This window comes from Ochlerotatus camptorhynchus, unplaced genomic scaffold (assembly GCF_037179485.1).
Source record: "Ochlerotatus camptorhynchus isolate MF236.1 unplaced genomic scaffold, CSIRO-AGI_Acam_v1.1 ptg000274l, whole genome shotgun sequence".
Classification (NCBI taxonomy): domain Eukaryota; kingdom Metazoa; phylum Arthropoda; class Insecta; order Diptera; family Culicidae; genus Ochlerotatus; species Ochlerotatus camptorhynchus.
In genome coordinates, this window is record NW_027040763.1 from 8,097,742 (window position 1) to 8,114,744 (window position 17,003).

At 36.5% G+C, this 17,003-nt stretch overlaps 1 protein-coding gene across 6 annotated transcripts in view; it reads right to left on the reverse strand.

The window, feature by feature from the left end:
• Positions 1-704: 704 nt before the first annotated feature.
• The window catches only part of LOC135705692 (P protein-like), a 313,738-nt gene continuing 297,439 nt past the window's right edge, over positions 705-17,003 (reverse strand). For all 6 annotated transcript variants that reach the window (XM_065227486.1, XM_065227488.1, XM_065227487.1 and 3 more), the window contains 9 exons: positions 13,115-13,549; positions 12,867-13,051; positions 12,078-12,812; positions 11,691-12,017; positions 11,473-11,630; positions 11,209-11,398; positions 2,872-3,019; positions 2,715-2,808; positions 705-2,642 (listed from right to left, as the gene is read on the reverse strand). In XM_065227486.1, the coding sequence (XP_065083558.1) occupies positions 2,558-2,642; positions 2,715-2,808; positions 2,872-3,019; positions 11,209-11,398; positions 11,473-11,630; positions 11,691-12,017; positions 12,078-12,812; positions 12,867-13,051; positions 13,115-13,549 (2,357 nt within the window). In that variant the 3' untranslated portion in view covers positions 705-2,557. The remainder of the gene's footprint in view (positions 2,643-2,714; positions 2,809-2,871; positions 3,020-11,208; positions 11,399-11,472; positions 11,631-11,690; positions 12,018-12,077; positions 12,813-12,866; positions 13,052-13,114; positions 13,550-17,003) is intronic.

Genomic DNA, 17,003 nt, shown 5'->3' on the forward strand with positions numbered 1-17,003 from the left:
TCAGGCGAACAACTAACGGCGAACGATTAAGAGGAAGGCCCTGCACAGCCGCTCGCTGTGCAGTAGCGAGTGAAAACACTAGTGGTGCGCCATAGCGCAATCGGCCCCCTCCCATGATGTAATGCTTTCGGGCGGTTCCGGGGAGGGCAAGGGCCAAGAGCACAGGGTAAGGTTTAGTGGGTTGACTACTTCTACCATCCCCACATCTTCTCAGGTGTCTGCGAGCAGGGAATGGACTATGCGTGCGACAGGTGGCGGTACTACCAACTACGATACTTTTAAATTGACCGTTAAATGCTTGTTGAACACCTTGTTGTTTGGCAAACAAAAACAATTGAACATTCGTCGACAGTTATTTCTCGAGTTATTTCTCAATCTCGAAGGTGACTCTTTTTCAAAACGTGAGCAGCTCTTTGGCTCATGGCAATTGAAAACTGCAAATTATTCGAAAATTATTTCTCTCTCTCTTGGAGTTCATGTGGTCCTTTCTCGTGAATCGATCTTGAATTGTCAATTTTTGGGAACCACAAATGGTTCAAAAAAAAATACTGCATAATAAATCATAGCTTTGATTATAAAAATACTAAAAATTACTCATAATCCGAATTTATGCGTTCTTTATTCTCCCCAACCCTGCCCGCTACAGTGTGCTCCACAGTATTCTATTGGTTGAAATTTCTCCAGTCATTAAAACACACTCAATCATCATTCTTCTGAATTTTATTACCTCTTTTGTTTTGCATTGATTCAAATATAAATTTCCTAATTTTCATTACACCGCGTCGCTTCTATTTCTTCTTCCTTTCCTAATTGATACAACACTGGTTTCTTTTTGGTTTGCTCTTCTCTGCATCTCTTGCTCGTTCTCGCGAATGGTGTTTGGCTCTTTCCCTCTCACTCCCTCTCCTTGTCTCGCACCATCGACAATTTGCTTTATTTTTTGTGATTAATAAAAAAAAGAACTGTACATAACATTGCCCCCTCCCCCCCTGTTTTTTTTCCAGAAGACCGTCTGCCCAGACTGAGTGTGTGGCTCTAAGCCTAAATTCGATTTGTTCTCTCCTGAAACGTCAGACGTCTTCTCTTTCTCTCACTCTTTATCCTGATCGATTCAAATCTCATTCATAATTAAGCCGGGCTCTTAAGCTTTCTTTTCTCTCGCTCTCCGTTCTCCGTAATGTTTCATCAATTTTTTGCTTGTTTGGAAATTTCGTGTGATTCTCAAATTAGCTTGTAGCAGATTTGCTCAGACTAAATCGAAACAATATAGTAGTAGTAGTAGCAGTAGTTCAAATGGCAACTGCCTGACAGTTGGATTTATTTGAATCTAATTTAAACACTAATCGATAAATAACACTAATTAGCTTTGCTTTAGTGGTGATTCTCTTTTAACTTGTTTGTTTGTTTGTTTTTAATGACTTTCTTCCTTTCGATGAGTTTTTACTCGTTCTTGCCAAACCTTTCCGGGTAGCAATCAGTAAATTTAATTTCTAAAAATATATTCCATTTTTGTTTTCCTAATCATAAAGACGTGTCTCTTTTGATGTTCTCCTTTTGCTACTCGCATCGTTCGATTGTTTTAGACATTTCTTTTTTTTTATTTCCTTTCACGGTTTAGTTTCTTTTTGTGTGTGTGTGGAATGTCGTTTGTTTTTATTTTCTTTTACTTTAAATAATATAGTTTATTATACAGTTTTCTTTTGTAATCAACTAATTTTCTAGCTATTTTGAACTAACTAACTCAAATATGTATTTTTCAATAGTTGAAATGCTATGCAACTAGTTTCAACACTTTATTTTGTAAATATACAATACAAAACATAAAGTAAACTGAAAAAATAAACATTAAGACTAATCGTTATGAACAAGTGGCTTAATGAGTAAACGAGCATTGAAACAAATAAACAGTTGAAGGATGGGTAGGACAGCGCAGGTCGAAGAAGGCGGGGTGTTTTCATGCAACTTCCGAGACAACCCAACAAACATTGGAAACTAAACAAGAGCTTATTCAGCTGTTAATCAGCCCCCGTTGTTTGTTGGGAAAACGGTCGTGAGGAGTGGTCGGTAGCCATGGATGATGGTAAGCCTACTCTGATATCTTAGTGTGCTAGATCAACTCGGCTGCTGAGTTTAATTATGGATGAAATTGACAATTTGTTCGTTCTGCTGGAGGTCGGGGCTTGCTTTTGATCCTGTGCGCCTGGCTCTGCTGTTCCCTCTCTCGCTCGGTGTCCGGGTCTACCGTGTCTGTGTCCTAATGTTATATAGTGATCTACCGTTTGCTTGGCGTAAGTTTACGCAGCAATAAACATTAACAGTTTGTTATTTCTATACAGCTGATTGGGATTTCGGAAGGATATCACATCATTTGTTCTATTCACTCCAGTCGCGCGGGGTCCGGTCCGGTGCTCTGGGAAACTCTCGTGTGGAATCGGTTTGTTGCTTGTTTGTTTAGTGATTTGCTTTCTCAGATATGCTCCAAACGACCTTGAACGTCGACCTTGAATTTATGGCAGCGCACGAGTGGTGTGTGGTGTAGATTCCGGATCCCAGCGGATCAATGCCAGGTAAAGACTACGTGGGCAAACATTAGATAAATGGTGGACACGATCACGCTGCCGACCATCACTGGGAAACCGACTCTGCAAGAAGGGCACGAAAAAAAGTGAGGTTAGAATGCGTTCTGATCAGATTTTAAGGTTATCGCAACTTACTTGAAATATTCTATGAAGGTAAACCTATAGCCGTGTTGCTCAGCAACACCGGCGCATACTACGTTAGCGGAGGCACCGATCAGTGTACCGTTTCCTGGAATGAGAGTTGAATGAGGTTAGAATTGTACGAAGGGTTGTCAGCAGTCGAGGTACGAACCTCCCAAGCACGCTCCTAAGGCAAGTGCCCAAACAAGTGGTTTGAGGGGCAGGTCGAGCGCTTCGTTCTCGGCCAGGCCAATGGCGATCTTAACCATCATCGTGGTCAGCGGAATATTGTCGACAAAGGCGGATGCGAATGCAGATACCTGTAACGATAGTTGGCATGGTTAGATGAAATACTTATTTGACACGAGATTTACTTTTTATTCGAACATTATATCACCGACAAAATTATATTTTACTCAAGGATCTATAACTCTTAGACCACCGAACCAAAATTAAAATTTTCACTATTTTTGTAATATTATTTCTAATTTTCAATGATTCTCCGATGAATATTATCTTGTCGGAAAGAAATTTAGTTCCTCTTTCTTATGATTCAATTGGCCATGTCACAAGGTGGTTGGGTACGATTGTATATCCAATTTTTGGATTTTCAATATTTGTAGAGTCGGTAGTCATTAGCAAGTTAAAACCAAGGTTGCAAATACTCATTTCAGCTAAAACAATGTTTTTTTTTTTAAATTATGAAATAATTAGATGCTACGATCATATTTTGAATATGTAAGCGTTAGCGTTAGCGTTGTTATGATATACTTCGTAGATTGGATACTAGCGACACTCACGTCTCTTCTGAAATTCTCAGTTAGACTACTTTCAGGAATAATGCTGGGGAGTAAACATTGGTTCCAATCTAAACAAGAGTAACAGAAGCATGACTGTCGCTATTCCCGGCCACGCCCATCTTTACCATAACTAGGGATAGGGAAGGAAATGTTGATGTAGTACTTACTTAACGAGAGGCCACCGACTTAGCGACACCCTCATAAGTGCTACGGAGTTGGAGGGTTGGGTAGGGTATTCGGTTAGGATTCACCTCAAGTTGGCGATGCAACCAAAAGTATGTATTGCTTATTTGTTGTTGATTTAATCTCTCGATAGCCGGCTATCGAAAGAACATATTTATTTTGTTTAGTAATAATGAATATTAAGAGTCATGACGGAGAGCTTGGGATTAAACCCATGAATTTCTGCTCAGTAAGCAAACACGATCCCTCCAGGGTCATCGAGCATCTCAGAACCATAACGCTTCGCGACAATACAAATAGTTTCCGAGGTTAATATTCAATATCAAATATACAAATGATGGTGGCGATTTATTGTGCTGTGGAAGAGCTTGGGGTTAAATCCATGATTTTCTGCTCAGTAAGCACAATCGATCCCTCCAGAGTCATCGAGCATCTCATTATCCGATCATATTTTGAATAGGTAAGATACAAGAAGAGGTTGCAAAGAATGTGTTTGACATATTAAACCTGTTTATTTCACTTCATGAGAGTCACAATCAGTGATTTTTCACACACTCACTCACTCACTCACTCACTCACTCACTCACTCAGCGATCAGCAAATCGCTGATTGTGACTCATAGAAAGCAAAATTTATAGGTTTTATGTTTCAAACGCATACTTTGTAACCTCTTCTTGTAAGTTACAAACTTGTAAAACATGTCATCATACCATCTTTTGGTTTTATTATATCGCAAAACATTATTTTAACTGAAATGAGTATTTGCAAGCTAATCAAAATATCTAGTAGAATTCTACATAGTCGAATTTTTAATAGCACTACTGAAAGAGTACTGACCTCCAAATTTGTTTTGGTAAATTAGGTAAATATGGTAAATATAATTTGATAAATTTAGTAAATTTGATAAATTTGGTGTAAATTTTGTAAATTTGGTAAATTTAGCAGATCAGATATATTTGGTAAATTTCGTGATAGAGCTGGAATTAGAGCGTAACAGCTTATGTAAACAATGACTTCTCTCGATGATTTTTAAATCGCCCATGCAAATCAACATCGCAATCAGGTTATATTGGTTTGCATGGGCGTACCTTGAATTCCTAGAAATCATCGAGAGTAGTCATTAAAAAAGCTGTTACGCCCTAATTCCAGCTATGTATATCTAGATTAACTAAATATGATGCAAATTTGATAGGTTCGACAAATGTAGTAGATTTGGTAAATTTAGTGTAAAATGGATGAATTTTGTGTTAATTTGGTAAATTTTAGTAAATTTGATAAATTTGGAAAATGTAGTAGATTTGGTAAATTTGGTGTAAAATTGATGGATTTTAAAATATGGTAAATTTGGTAAATTTTGGTAAAATTGGTGTTAATATGGGGAATTTTGTGTTAATTTAATAAATTCGGTAAATTTGATGTTAATTTAATAATTTTAATAAATTTTGTGTAAATGTGGTAAATTTGATAAATTTGGTAAATTTGATAAATTTGGTGTAAAACAGATGAATTTGAAAAATTTGGTAATTTTGGTAAATTTGGTGTAAAACTGATGGATTTTAAAATATGGTAAATTTGGTAAATTTTGGTAAGATTTGTGTTAATTTGGTGAATTTTGTGTTAATTTAATAAATTCGGTAAATTTGATGTTAATTTGATAAATTTAATAAATTTTGTTTAAATGTGGTAATTTTGATAAATTTGATAAATGTTTTAGTTAATTTGGTAAATTTGGTAAATTTGATAAATTTGGTGTAAAATAGATGAATTTGAAAAATTCAGTAAATTTGGTAAATTGGGTAAATTTGGTAAATTGGGTAAATTTGGTAAATTGGGTAAATTTGGTGTTAATTTGGTAAATTTGGCAAATTTGTAAACTAGGTAAATTTGGTGTTAAATTAGGTAAATTTTTTAAATTGGGTACATTAAGTAAATTTGGTGCATATTTGGTGTTAATTTGATAAATTTGGAAAATGTTGTTGAATTTGGTGTAAAAGTGGTAAATTTGAAAAATTTGGTAAATTTGGTTTTATTTGGTGAATTTTGGGTTAATTTAATAAATTTGGTAATTTTGATGTTAGTTTGATAAATTTAATAAATGTTGTGTGTATGTGGTAAATTTGATAAATTTGGTAAATTTGTAGTTAATTTGGAAAAAAAAAATTTGGGGTAAAATAGATGAATTTGTAATTTTTGGTACATTTGTGTAAATTGGGTAAATTTGGTGTCTATATGGTAAATTTGGCAAATTTGTAAACTAGGTAAATTTGGTGTTAAATTAGGTAATTTTTTAAATTGGGTGCATTAAGTAAATTTGGTGCAAATTTTGTGTTAAATTGATAAATTTGGAAAATGTTGTTGAATTTGGTGTAAAATTGATAAATTTGAAAAATTTGGTAAATTTGGTAAATTTTGGTAAATTTGGATTTATTTGGTGAATTTTGTGTTAATATAATAAATTCGGTAAATTTGATGTTAATTTAATAAATTTAATAAATTTTGTGTAAATGTGGTAAATTTGATAAATTTGGTAAATTTGAAGTTGGTGAATTTGAAAAATTCGGTAAATTTGGTAAATTGGATAAATTTGGTAAATTTGGTGTAAAACTGATGGATTTTAAAATATGGTAAATTTTGTTAAATTTTGGTAAAATTGGTGGTAATTTGGAGAAGTATGTGTTAATTTAATAAATTCGGTAAATTTGATAAATTTATTAAATTTTGTTTAAATGTGGTAATTTTGATAAATTTGATAAATGTTTTAGTTAATTTGGTAAATTTTATAAATTTGGTGCAAAATAGATGAATTTGAAAAATTCGGTAAATTTGGTAAATTGGGTAAATTTGGTGTTAATTTGGTAAATTTGGCAAATTTGTAAACTAGGTAAATTTGGTGTAAAACTGATGGATTTTAAAATATGGTAAATTTGGTAAATTTTGGTAAGATTGGTGTTAATTTGGTGAATTTTGTGTTAATTTAATAAATTCGGTAAATTTGATGTTAATTTGATAAATTTAATAAATTTTGTTTAAATGTGGTAATTTTGATAAATTTGATAAATGTTTTAGTTAATTTGGTAAATTTGGTAAATTTGATAAATTTGGTGTAAAATAGATGAATTTGAAAAATTCAGTAAATTTGGTAAATTGGGTAAATTTGGTGTTAATTTGGTAAATTTGGCAAATTTGTAAACTAGGTAAATTTGGTGTTAAATTAGGTAAATTTTTTAAATTGGGTACATTAAGTAAATTTGGTGCATATTTGGTGTTAATTTGATAAATTTGGAAAATGTTGTTGAATTTGGTGTAAAATTGATGAATTTGAAAAATTTGGTTAATTTGGTTTTATTTGGTGAATTTTGTGTTAATTTAATAAATTCGGTAATTTTGATAATAGTTTGATAAATTTAATAAATTTTGTGTATACGTGGTAAATTTGATAAATTTGGTAAATTTGTAGTTAATTTGGAAAAAAAATAAATTTGGGGTAAAATAGATGAATTTGAAAAATTCGGTACATTTGTGTAAATTGGGTAAATTTGGTGTTTATATGGTAAATTTGGCAAATTTGTAAACTAGGTAAATTTGGTGTTAAATTAGGTAATTTGTTGAATTTTGTGTAAAATTGATAAATTTGAAAAATTTGGTAAATTTGGTAAATTTTGGTAAATTTGGTTTTATTTGGTGAATTTTGTGTTAATTTAATAAATTCGGTAAATTTGATGTTAATTTAATAAATTTAATAAATTTTGGGTAAATATGGTAAATTTGATAAATTTGGTAAATTTGAAGTTGATTTGGTAAATTTGATAAATTTGGTGTTAAACAGATGAATTTAAAAAATTCGGAAAATTTGGTAAATTGGATTAATTTGGTAAATTTGGCAAATTTGTAAACTAGGTAAATTTGGTGTTAAATGAGGTAATTTTTTAAATTGGGTGCATTAAGTAAATTTGGTGCAAATTTGGTGTTCAATTGATAAATTTGGAAAATGTTGTTGAATTTGATGTAAAATTGATAAATTTGGTAAATTTGGTAAATTTTGGTAAATTTGGTTTTATTTGGTGAATTTTGTGTTAATTTAATAAATTCGGTAAATTTGATGTTAATTTAATAAATTCAAATAAATACATTTTGTGTAAATGTGGTAAATTTGATAGATTTGGTTAATTTGTAGTTGATTTGGTTAATTTGATAAATTTGGTGTAAAACGGATGAATTTGAAAAATTCGGTAAATTAGGTAAATTGGATAAATTTGGTAAATTTGACAAATTTGCAAACTAGGTAAATTTGGTGCTAAATTAGGTAATTTTTTAAATTGGGTACAGCAAGTAAATTTGGTGCAAATTTGGTTTTAAATTGATAAATTTGGTAAATATTGTTGAATGTGGTGTAAAATTGATGGATATGAAAAATGTGGTAAATGTGGTAAATTTAGGTGAAAATTGGGTTAATTTTGGATAATTCGATAAATATGGTTTTAATTTGGTAAACTGGATAAATTTTGGGTAAAGTTAGTGTAAATTTGATAAGTTTGATAATTTGTTAAATTTTTAATATTCAATGAATTTGGTAATTAGTATTTTTTTATTCTTGTTTTTTTTTCTGTCGGCCTTTGTTCCGCAATCTCAGTGCCAATCACTGATCCACGGAAAGGAACTCAACACATGGACCATAAATATTGAATCCATCAACATAAGAGCCGTACGGCTTTACTTCCCTCCTGAAGGAAGAAGTGAATTATTCTAGATAGAGCAGGAATTAGGGCGTAACAGCTTTTGTAAACAATGACTTCTATCGCTGATTTCTAGGAATTCAAGGCACGTCCACGCAGACCAACATAACCATCGGATAGGGGAAGTCTTTCCCTACCCGATGAGGATGTTGGTTTGCGTGGGCGAGCCTTAAATTTCTAGAAATTAGCGATAGAAGTCATTGTTTACAAAAGCTGTTACGCCCTAATTCCTGCTCTATGTAGTATTGGTTAATTTAGTTAGGTCGGTAAATTTGAAAAATTTGGGCACTATGTTAAATTTGGAATAGATTTTGTATAATGAGAGAGAGAAGGATTAGTATTTTCCATTTAATTCCACTACTTTATTTGCTTATCCTTGACAGATACGCGTATTTCGTCTACAATGTGCAGACTTCTTCAGTGTCTTGTACTAATACTCGACTACTACTAGTCGAGTATTAGTACAAGACACTGAAGAAGTCTGCACATTGTAGACGAAATACGCGTATCTGTCAAGGATAAGCAAATAAAGTAGTGGAATTAAATGGAAAATACTAATCCTTCTCTCTCTCATTATACAGGTATTCCACTAAGACGCCCACATTCATCAGAATAGATTTTGTAAATTTGGATGATTTGGTAAATTTGATAATTTTTGTAAAAGTTTTATAAATTTGGAAAATGTAGTAAATTTGGTAAATTTTTACAGTTGGTAAATTTGTAAAATTTCGTAAAATTTAAATATCCGGAAAACTTTGAGATTAGGGCGTAATTCGTTTTGTAAATAAACTCGTCAATCACCGATTTCTCGCGAATAAAAGCTCAATCTTGAAAACTAATAGCGCAATCATGTATATGAATGATTCCTCTATCATTTGGTATAATTTGTTCGCGAATTGAGCGTTTATTCGCTAGAAATCGTCGATCAACGTGTTTGATTACAAAAGCAGTTACGCCCAAATCTCAAAGTTTTCCGGATATTTGGTAAATTCAGTATCAAGGTTAAGAATCGGCACACAAATAACGGAGGTTTGAACTTTTTTGTTATCTTACTTAATTTTTATGATGACTCCAAACTCCGACTCCGACAAACCATATGACTCTTCAAAAAGTCAAGCACCAAAATCAAGGTGATTCAGGAACCGGATTTGACGCGACTGTTTTCGAATAAATTCAATACAATAATGGGTAGGATCTACCCAGTTTAGTCAACATTGGATCTACCCAAAAATTGGTAGACGTTTGTAAGATTGTACGTGCTATTTTAAAACTACCCAAATTTGGGTAGAATCCACCCAGATCGGTCAAAACTGAACCTATCAAAAAATGGGTAAACTATGTTGGGAGTGACAAGTTGACAAATTGACAACATCGACATGAATCTGATCGACTTTGTTCATTTGTCAACTTGTTACTTCCATCATAGTTTGCCCATTTTTGGGTAGGTTCAGTTTTGACAGATATGAGTGGACTCTACCCAAATTTAGGAAGTTTTGAAATAGCGTGTACGATGTGCCGATGTGCAGAGGAATTTTGTTTTCTTTGCCAGAGATTGCCTATTAATCGGTCAGTCTAGAGCAATGGTGCTCATCTCCTTTTGTTCAATGGCTGTATTTTGGTTCAATGGTCATGTTTTAAGTCTAATTTTGTTAATTTTGCCATACAATCGTAATGCAAAATGAAATTCAAGCTGACGTTGTGGCTGCACTTTAGCCACCACTGGTCTAGAGGGTCCTCTGGAGATGCTTGGCATGCACAGTTGTACACACCAACTGCTCATTTGTTAATAACTTTTCACTCAGTTGATGAAATTCGTGTTTCATTAAAGAAATTGATAGATTAGGATCATAGTTTACTATAGATATGCAAAGAGTAGGTAAATCATAATATTTGAACCAACAACAATGAATTTTTACACTTTAAGTTCGAGATGTGCAGCGAGCACTTCTCACTTCATTTTTACAACGCAAAAACAAATATAGTTTATTACTAGAATTAAAATCAACTTTTTGTTACGTATCTATAACAAGCTTAAACTCTATTCTATCTACTGGTTCAAAAATAACTATGTTTCGTCAACTATGTGCAAAGTTATTTGCAAATGAGCAGTTCGTGACCAAAACTGTGTATGCCAAGCATGCATCTGGACAAGGATCAGTTCAGAAATCTTTGAGATCCAGCCCAAAGGGTCTCCTGGAGATGAATAGAGAACTACTTGATACAGAGGGTCTCCCGGGCTAGTTTAGGGAGTCTTTTGGGCAAGTTCAGAAGATCGATACGATCAATTTAAAGAACACTCGGTTCAAGTCCATTGGACAAGGCTTGGAAATCCAGGAGATGATCTCTAGTCTAATTCAGAGACTTTCCAAGGCAAATTCGGATGGATTCAAAGCCAATTTCAGTCCATTTTCAGCTGGGTAAACCCAGAGAATTTAAAGGAAAAGTTCGGAGACCTTCAAGGCAATTCCTATATGTCTGTAGGGCTACACTAGGTATTCTTTTGGGTGTCTTGGAAAACATTAGAGATAAATCTAGGGGACGATCAAGTTAGGCCCAAGAGATTTCTAGCTCAGCTTTAAAGGATATTTAGGGCAAATCCAGAGGGTTTTCATGTTAAATCAAGGAGATTTCCAAATCAACTCTAAAGGTTCTTCAGGACATGTTCCAATGACCTTCAGTGTAAGTACAGAGACCCCTGGGTGGTGCATTAGCAAAGTACTTCCGATGCAAAAATCCCACAAACTCCCTTTCGATTTGCAAATACCCTCCCTGCCCAAATACAACCATACTCACCCAGAGAATGAGTAATAGGGCAACAGCTAAACGAGATTCTTCCGATACGGATAAAATAACATTCTCCGTCTGCTTTCCGATCCACTCGATTAGCCCGAGCTCAGCGAGCGCTTCCATCAGGATGAATAAGGCAGCAAAGAACAGCAGGGTGGACCACTCGACACGGGCAATCACCGATTCGATGTCTTCCCTGCGATTGAAAAAAAAACAATATGCGTGATTAGTAAATGCTGATCCCGTTTGAAAGCGAGTGAGCGATCTTACCTATCAGCAAGGATCAGCAGTAGGACGGCTCCCAGCAAGGCGGTCCAGCCGAGCGAGAGCTTCTGAATATCTGGAGCCGAGTGCAAGAAGAAGAATGTGATCACAAACGCCAGGGTGACGGCGGACTTCACCAGAAGGACCTTGTTCCTGATCGGGTACTGTGAGGATAGATCGATAATCAATGTTGGAAGTCTAAGAAAATTTTCCGGTTTGCAAACCTTGTTCTTCAGATCCTCCAGGGTGGCTTTATATTCCACGGGTACCGAACCACTGACCAGTTTCTTTTTCAGCGAGCGGGACAACTTGTTGACCTTTTTGAGCAGTGTCTCGCGTACCAGATCTTCGTCCTTGGAGTAGGACGACAGCGACGCGGCTGCACGTTGCCAGACGGCGATTTCATGGCGAACCTCCTGAACGTCCTGTGGCTCGGTGAACCGCAGATCGTTGATTGTTTTGAACTTCATGCGCAGTTGGAAGTACGTCGTCACCATTACGATCGCAATCGGGATAGCCATGTGCAGGGTGAAAGTTGCGAAATTGACTCCCTGAAAATTAAAAGGATTTAAGTAATCATGTCCGTAGTTCTTGAGGAATCGGAAACTCACATTCTTCGAGATATAGCTATTAGAGGCGATGATAACGTTTGGCGGGTCGCCAACCGGTGTCAGTGTGCCTCCGACGTTCGAGTAGATTACCATCGACATCAGCACCGGCACCGGATTTAGTTCCATCACCTCACACAGCCTTATAGTGACCGGTGTCATCAGAAGTACGGTAGTGACATTGTCCAGGAATGATGACAGCACGGCCGTGAAGATACACAGACAGTTGATCAGAGGCCACACTCTGCCGTTCGTCACCTGGTAGGCGTACACGGCCAGGAAGTCGAAGATGCCGGTCTCCGAAAGGATCGCGACCATGATCATCATTCCGAACAGCAGAAGCAACGTTTCCACGTCGATCCACGAGATCAACTTCGGCATACTGGGCCGTTCGTCCATGGCCGCTAGGACACCGATAGCCAGCGTGGACGCAAGCATCGCTGCGAAGGTACGGTTCACTATCTCCCAAATGATGAGAACGTACAGTCCTAACAGTACGATCGCAGCGTAGATGACGCCGGTTTCTTTGTCCATCGGTGTCGGGTCGTAGGTGAACTTGACGGGAACGTCGGCATCCAAGTTGCTGGACATGTACACTCGGATGACCGCCTTCCCGCTGGCCACTTTTCGATGGCTCGCAGTGCCGATGTCGAACACGTGTTTGCGTGTGATCTCGTCCATCCGGTCCATCTGCTCGAGTTTGGCCGGGACCGGTACCATCCAGGTGTCGGTTATGTTCTGCGTGGGAAAATTATTAGAGCTAGATAAATTTTGGAAAAGTGCAACACTTACCTCCACATACTTTTCATCGTGCTCCGGCACGAACGTAATGTTGGAGCTATTGCTATTGATGTAGAGCAGCTGCAGGTTCACCGATACGTAATTGCTCGTCATGTTGTGCTGCTGATCGTTGAGGAAGGCACCTTTGAGGTAGATTCCTACCCTGGATGCGGGAGGAGCGTCTGGCAAAATGTACGCTGAAAAGCCAATCATACAATTATCAATGTGGTTTCGGAAAATCGCTCGCGCGCAAAACTCACTTCTGAACCTCCCTTCCGGAACTGACATCTGGCGGGGTTCGAGTTCCTTCTCGTTCTTCGACATAAGGAAGCCGGTAAAAACGAGCCAAACCACCAGCAGCAAGGAAATCTTGACAATTCCAAATATTTTACCCTGCTGGGGGTGTGCATGGCCGTGCATACCGGGCATCGTGACCTCGTGCTCGTCCCCGTCCGCATCCATGGTGGTGTTGGGACCGTTCTTGTCGCCATTCTGCTGATTTTTGCTGCCGGAACGAGATGCTGGGGTGGCCGTCGCTGTCGTCGTTGCCGTCGTCGTCAGTTTACCACTGGCACTGTCCGTCCCATCCTCGTTCTGACTCGGGTTTGTGACTTTGATTGTGATAAACTCCTTACTATTGTCATCACCGTCGTCCACCGAACCGTCCTCGTTCGGCAGCGGATCGTCATCGGGACCTGTTGGGAGGGAGCAGATGACAGGAAGCATTAATCATATGTCACATTCGCTTAACTATAGACTGAGGGCGAAGGTGTTGACTGACTGGTGACGGCTAGGGCCGGGCATGGAAAATTCTACCTCAAAGTCATTAATCACTAAACTCTTATAGATGTGATAGAGACACACACGAGTGATTGATCTCGTTGTGATTCAGATGGATTCGATTCGATAGCTGATCTCAATGGCAGCGATTTGTAGGAATTGCTGAAACGACGACTTGTGTGGGAAAATCGATCAATCACCATACTGCCTCATTTAGGTTTGATAAAAAGTCGGCTTGAGGTAAAGAATGCACACTTTAAATGAAACTCAAGTATCATTGAGGCTGCTGGAATGAGCAATATTTTAATTTGTCGCAACCACATTGGATTAATACACGTGATGGATTCCCAACAAACAATTCACAGTCACAAATAAGCATACACATTGAATAAATGCTGTATAACAGTGTACCATGCTGAATAAAACAAGATGTCGAATTATGTGCTGAAAAAAGCTCATTGAGATCGATAGATGCGCCTTTATTCCGCCGTTTGCTCTGATATGATTAATTTACTTATTAAAAGCTTTATAAACGTTGACTGTCTTCCTGATTCAGAACCAGAAGTTTGATCTAATAACAAACTGAATAAGTGTAATTTTCACATACATTGTCGCTTTAATTCGACTGTTTTCAATTGCTTTAATAAAATGCTTTAGTAGACGTCTTATAAATGTTTTCTAGCTCCATTATTAGATTTCATTGCATTGCTTAACAATATTGCTGTATAAAGGTGAATACAGTCAGCAAAATAGCTCTTATACCACTATGCGTCCATGTTTTAGTTGAATGCTTTGTAAATGCTTTATAAACCACGTATTAGAGTCATTATTCCACAACACTGCCCAAAAACAATTCAGAGTCACAAATAAGCATATAGATTGAATAAATGCTTTATAACAGTGTACAATGCTGAATAAAACGGGTTGTCAAATTATGTGCTCAGAAAACCTTCAACCTGATTCAGAACCAGAAGTTTGATCTAATAACATACTGAATAAGTGTAATTTGCACATACATTGACGCTTTAATCCGACTGTTTCAATTGATTTAATAACATGCTTTATTATACGTCTAATAATTGTTTTCTAGCTCCATTACTAGATTCCATTGCATTGCTTAACAATATTGCTGAATAAAGGTGAATACAGTCAGCATAATAGCTCTTACACCACTATGCGTCCATGTTTTAATTGCATGCTTTATAAATGTTTTACAAACGACGTATTATTCCACAACAGTGCTTCAGGCTAACAACAAAACGAAATTGGTAGCATAGTGGTTACCGTTTCCGCTTTCCAAGTAGAAGGTCGCGAGTTCAATCCCAACCTCAACCCTTATTTATTTATGTTCTACTCCTAATTAATTTAAATCGTAATCATAAATCGTATCACTTACGACAACCAATTCATAGATCTATAGAAAAGAATAGCATCCTTTCCATCGAAATTAGAGATGGAGAGGTAACGTTGGTCAAATGTTAAATAACTATGAATGAATTAATAATTCTCACATCTCCTTCAATTAGTTAGAGTTACGACTGGAAGTGCTGATAGGTTTTCAGATTCAAGCTTTTATTGCTTATTTAGCTGCTCATATGATGTATTCTAGGATAGCTCAGATGGCAAGGCAAGCGGCTGGTGATCGGAAGGTCATGGTTCGAATCCCACGACATGTGTGTGTGTGTGTGTATGTATGTAAAATAAATTCGAAAGAAATAATGACTAACGAGAGAACACAACCCTGCTCCGTGCCGTTCTTATTTTCGGATTAATTATCCCGTAGTTGAATAATTGTTTAATAAAGGTATAATGATGTAATAATTAAACATTATTTCACATGATATTCAAGCGTCTATATACACCTCTATACCATCGCTGTTTAAGGAAGTACAGATGTTTAATAAACGCTGAATAATCAAAAATTTGATCGAATAAGCTCTGTTTACAACTCTTGTAAGTCGAATAAAAGCTTCTCGACATACCTTATTCAACCAAATATTTCGATTTTGTGGTTGAATAAATTCTCCAGATTTGTGTGAACAAAGCCTGAACAGAAGTTATTATTAAAAATAGTACAAGTATTATTAAGCATGCAGTGGAATAAAATCGTCAAGAAGTCGTTTCTTCAATAGGCAATTGTTTGTTGGGTTGTTTAATCGACAAAGGCACAGGCATTTCCGTTTTGTAATGGTTTGTTAAACAACAAATTGAATCCTGTAATTAGCGAGCAATAATTGAGGAAGTCGTATCTATGTTAGATGACTGATTGTAGTGGAGCATTTTATGCATAGTTGACGTAGCTTTTGAGCGAACTTAGAGAATGGAATGTAGAGGGACCAGTATTATCTTGTGAAATACTCAAATGTTGGATGTGGGCTTTTCGTTAACCATGACTTTGGCAAGTAACGTTACGCAAACTTGCCTCATAAATCCGATGAAGCTGTCCCAAAAGTCCTGTAGAGCAGCTCTAAAGCCGTTGAGCTGATAATGTTTTTCATAAGTTGTATGGAGTTGCAGAGAAATTGTGCGAAGCCAATGAAAAGTTACCTCAGAACCCTTCTCGTTTTCAGGAGCATTAATCGCAACATCACAGAAGTCGTACAGATGTGAAAACTCTCAACCAACAATAGAAAAGAGTCTATCAGCTTTTGTAAACAAAACTTTCTAATGCCCTTTCGCGGGAACCGAAGCTCGCCTATCCAAACCAACAACACTTACTTTTGTGCATTTTCTAAACATTTGAACCCATTATTTTTCGACGCATCATTTCAGGTGGCTGTGTTATTGGGCCTCCCTTAGCTCAGTCGGTGAAGGCGCAGCTACAAAGCAAGACCATGCTGGAGGTGGCTGGGTTCAATTCCCGGTCCGGTCTAGGAATTTTTCGAGTTGGAAAATTTCTCGACCTCCCTGGGCACAGAAGTATGATTGGACTTGCCACACAATTATACCTATACAAAAATGGTAAAGGCATCGAAAGCTCTCAAATAATAACTGTGGAAGTGCATCTAGAACACTAAGTTGAGAGCACGCAATAAGCTAATATGCGATATGCAATAAGCTTGAAATGCGAAGAAGAAGAAGAAGAAGAAGTGTTATTGCGCTGAATAGGTCATTTCACCTAAGGTCATTTCTCCGAATAGGTCATTTAGCCGTAAAACAAATCGCCGAATTTCAATTAAAAACTCTCAATTGTACACGGAATATATATAAAAACTACAAGGGACAGCCCTATGGGGTTGTACGCAATGGTGACAGAAACAGAAAATCGATGAAGAGAATCGATCAAAATCACTTGCACCCCTGCTTCCAAGTTTGGTTACAAGTTACAAGTTACCTCTATGTTACAACTCTGGAGAGAATTTTGCGTGG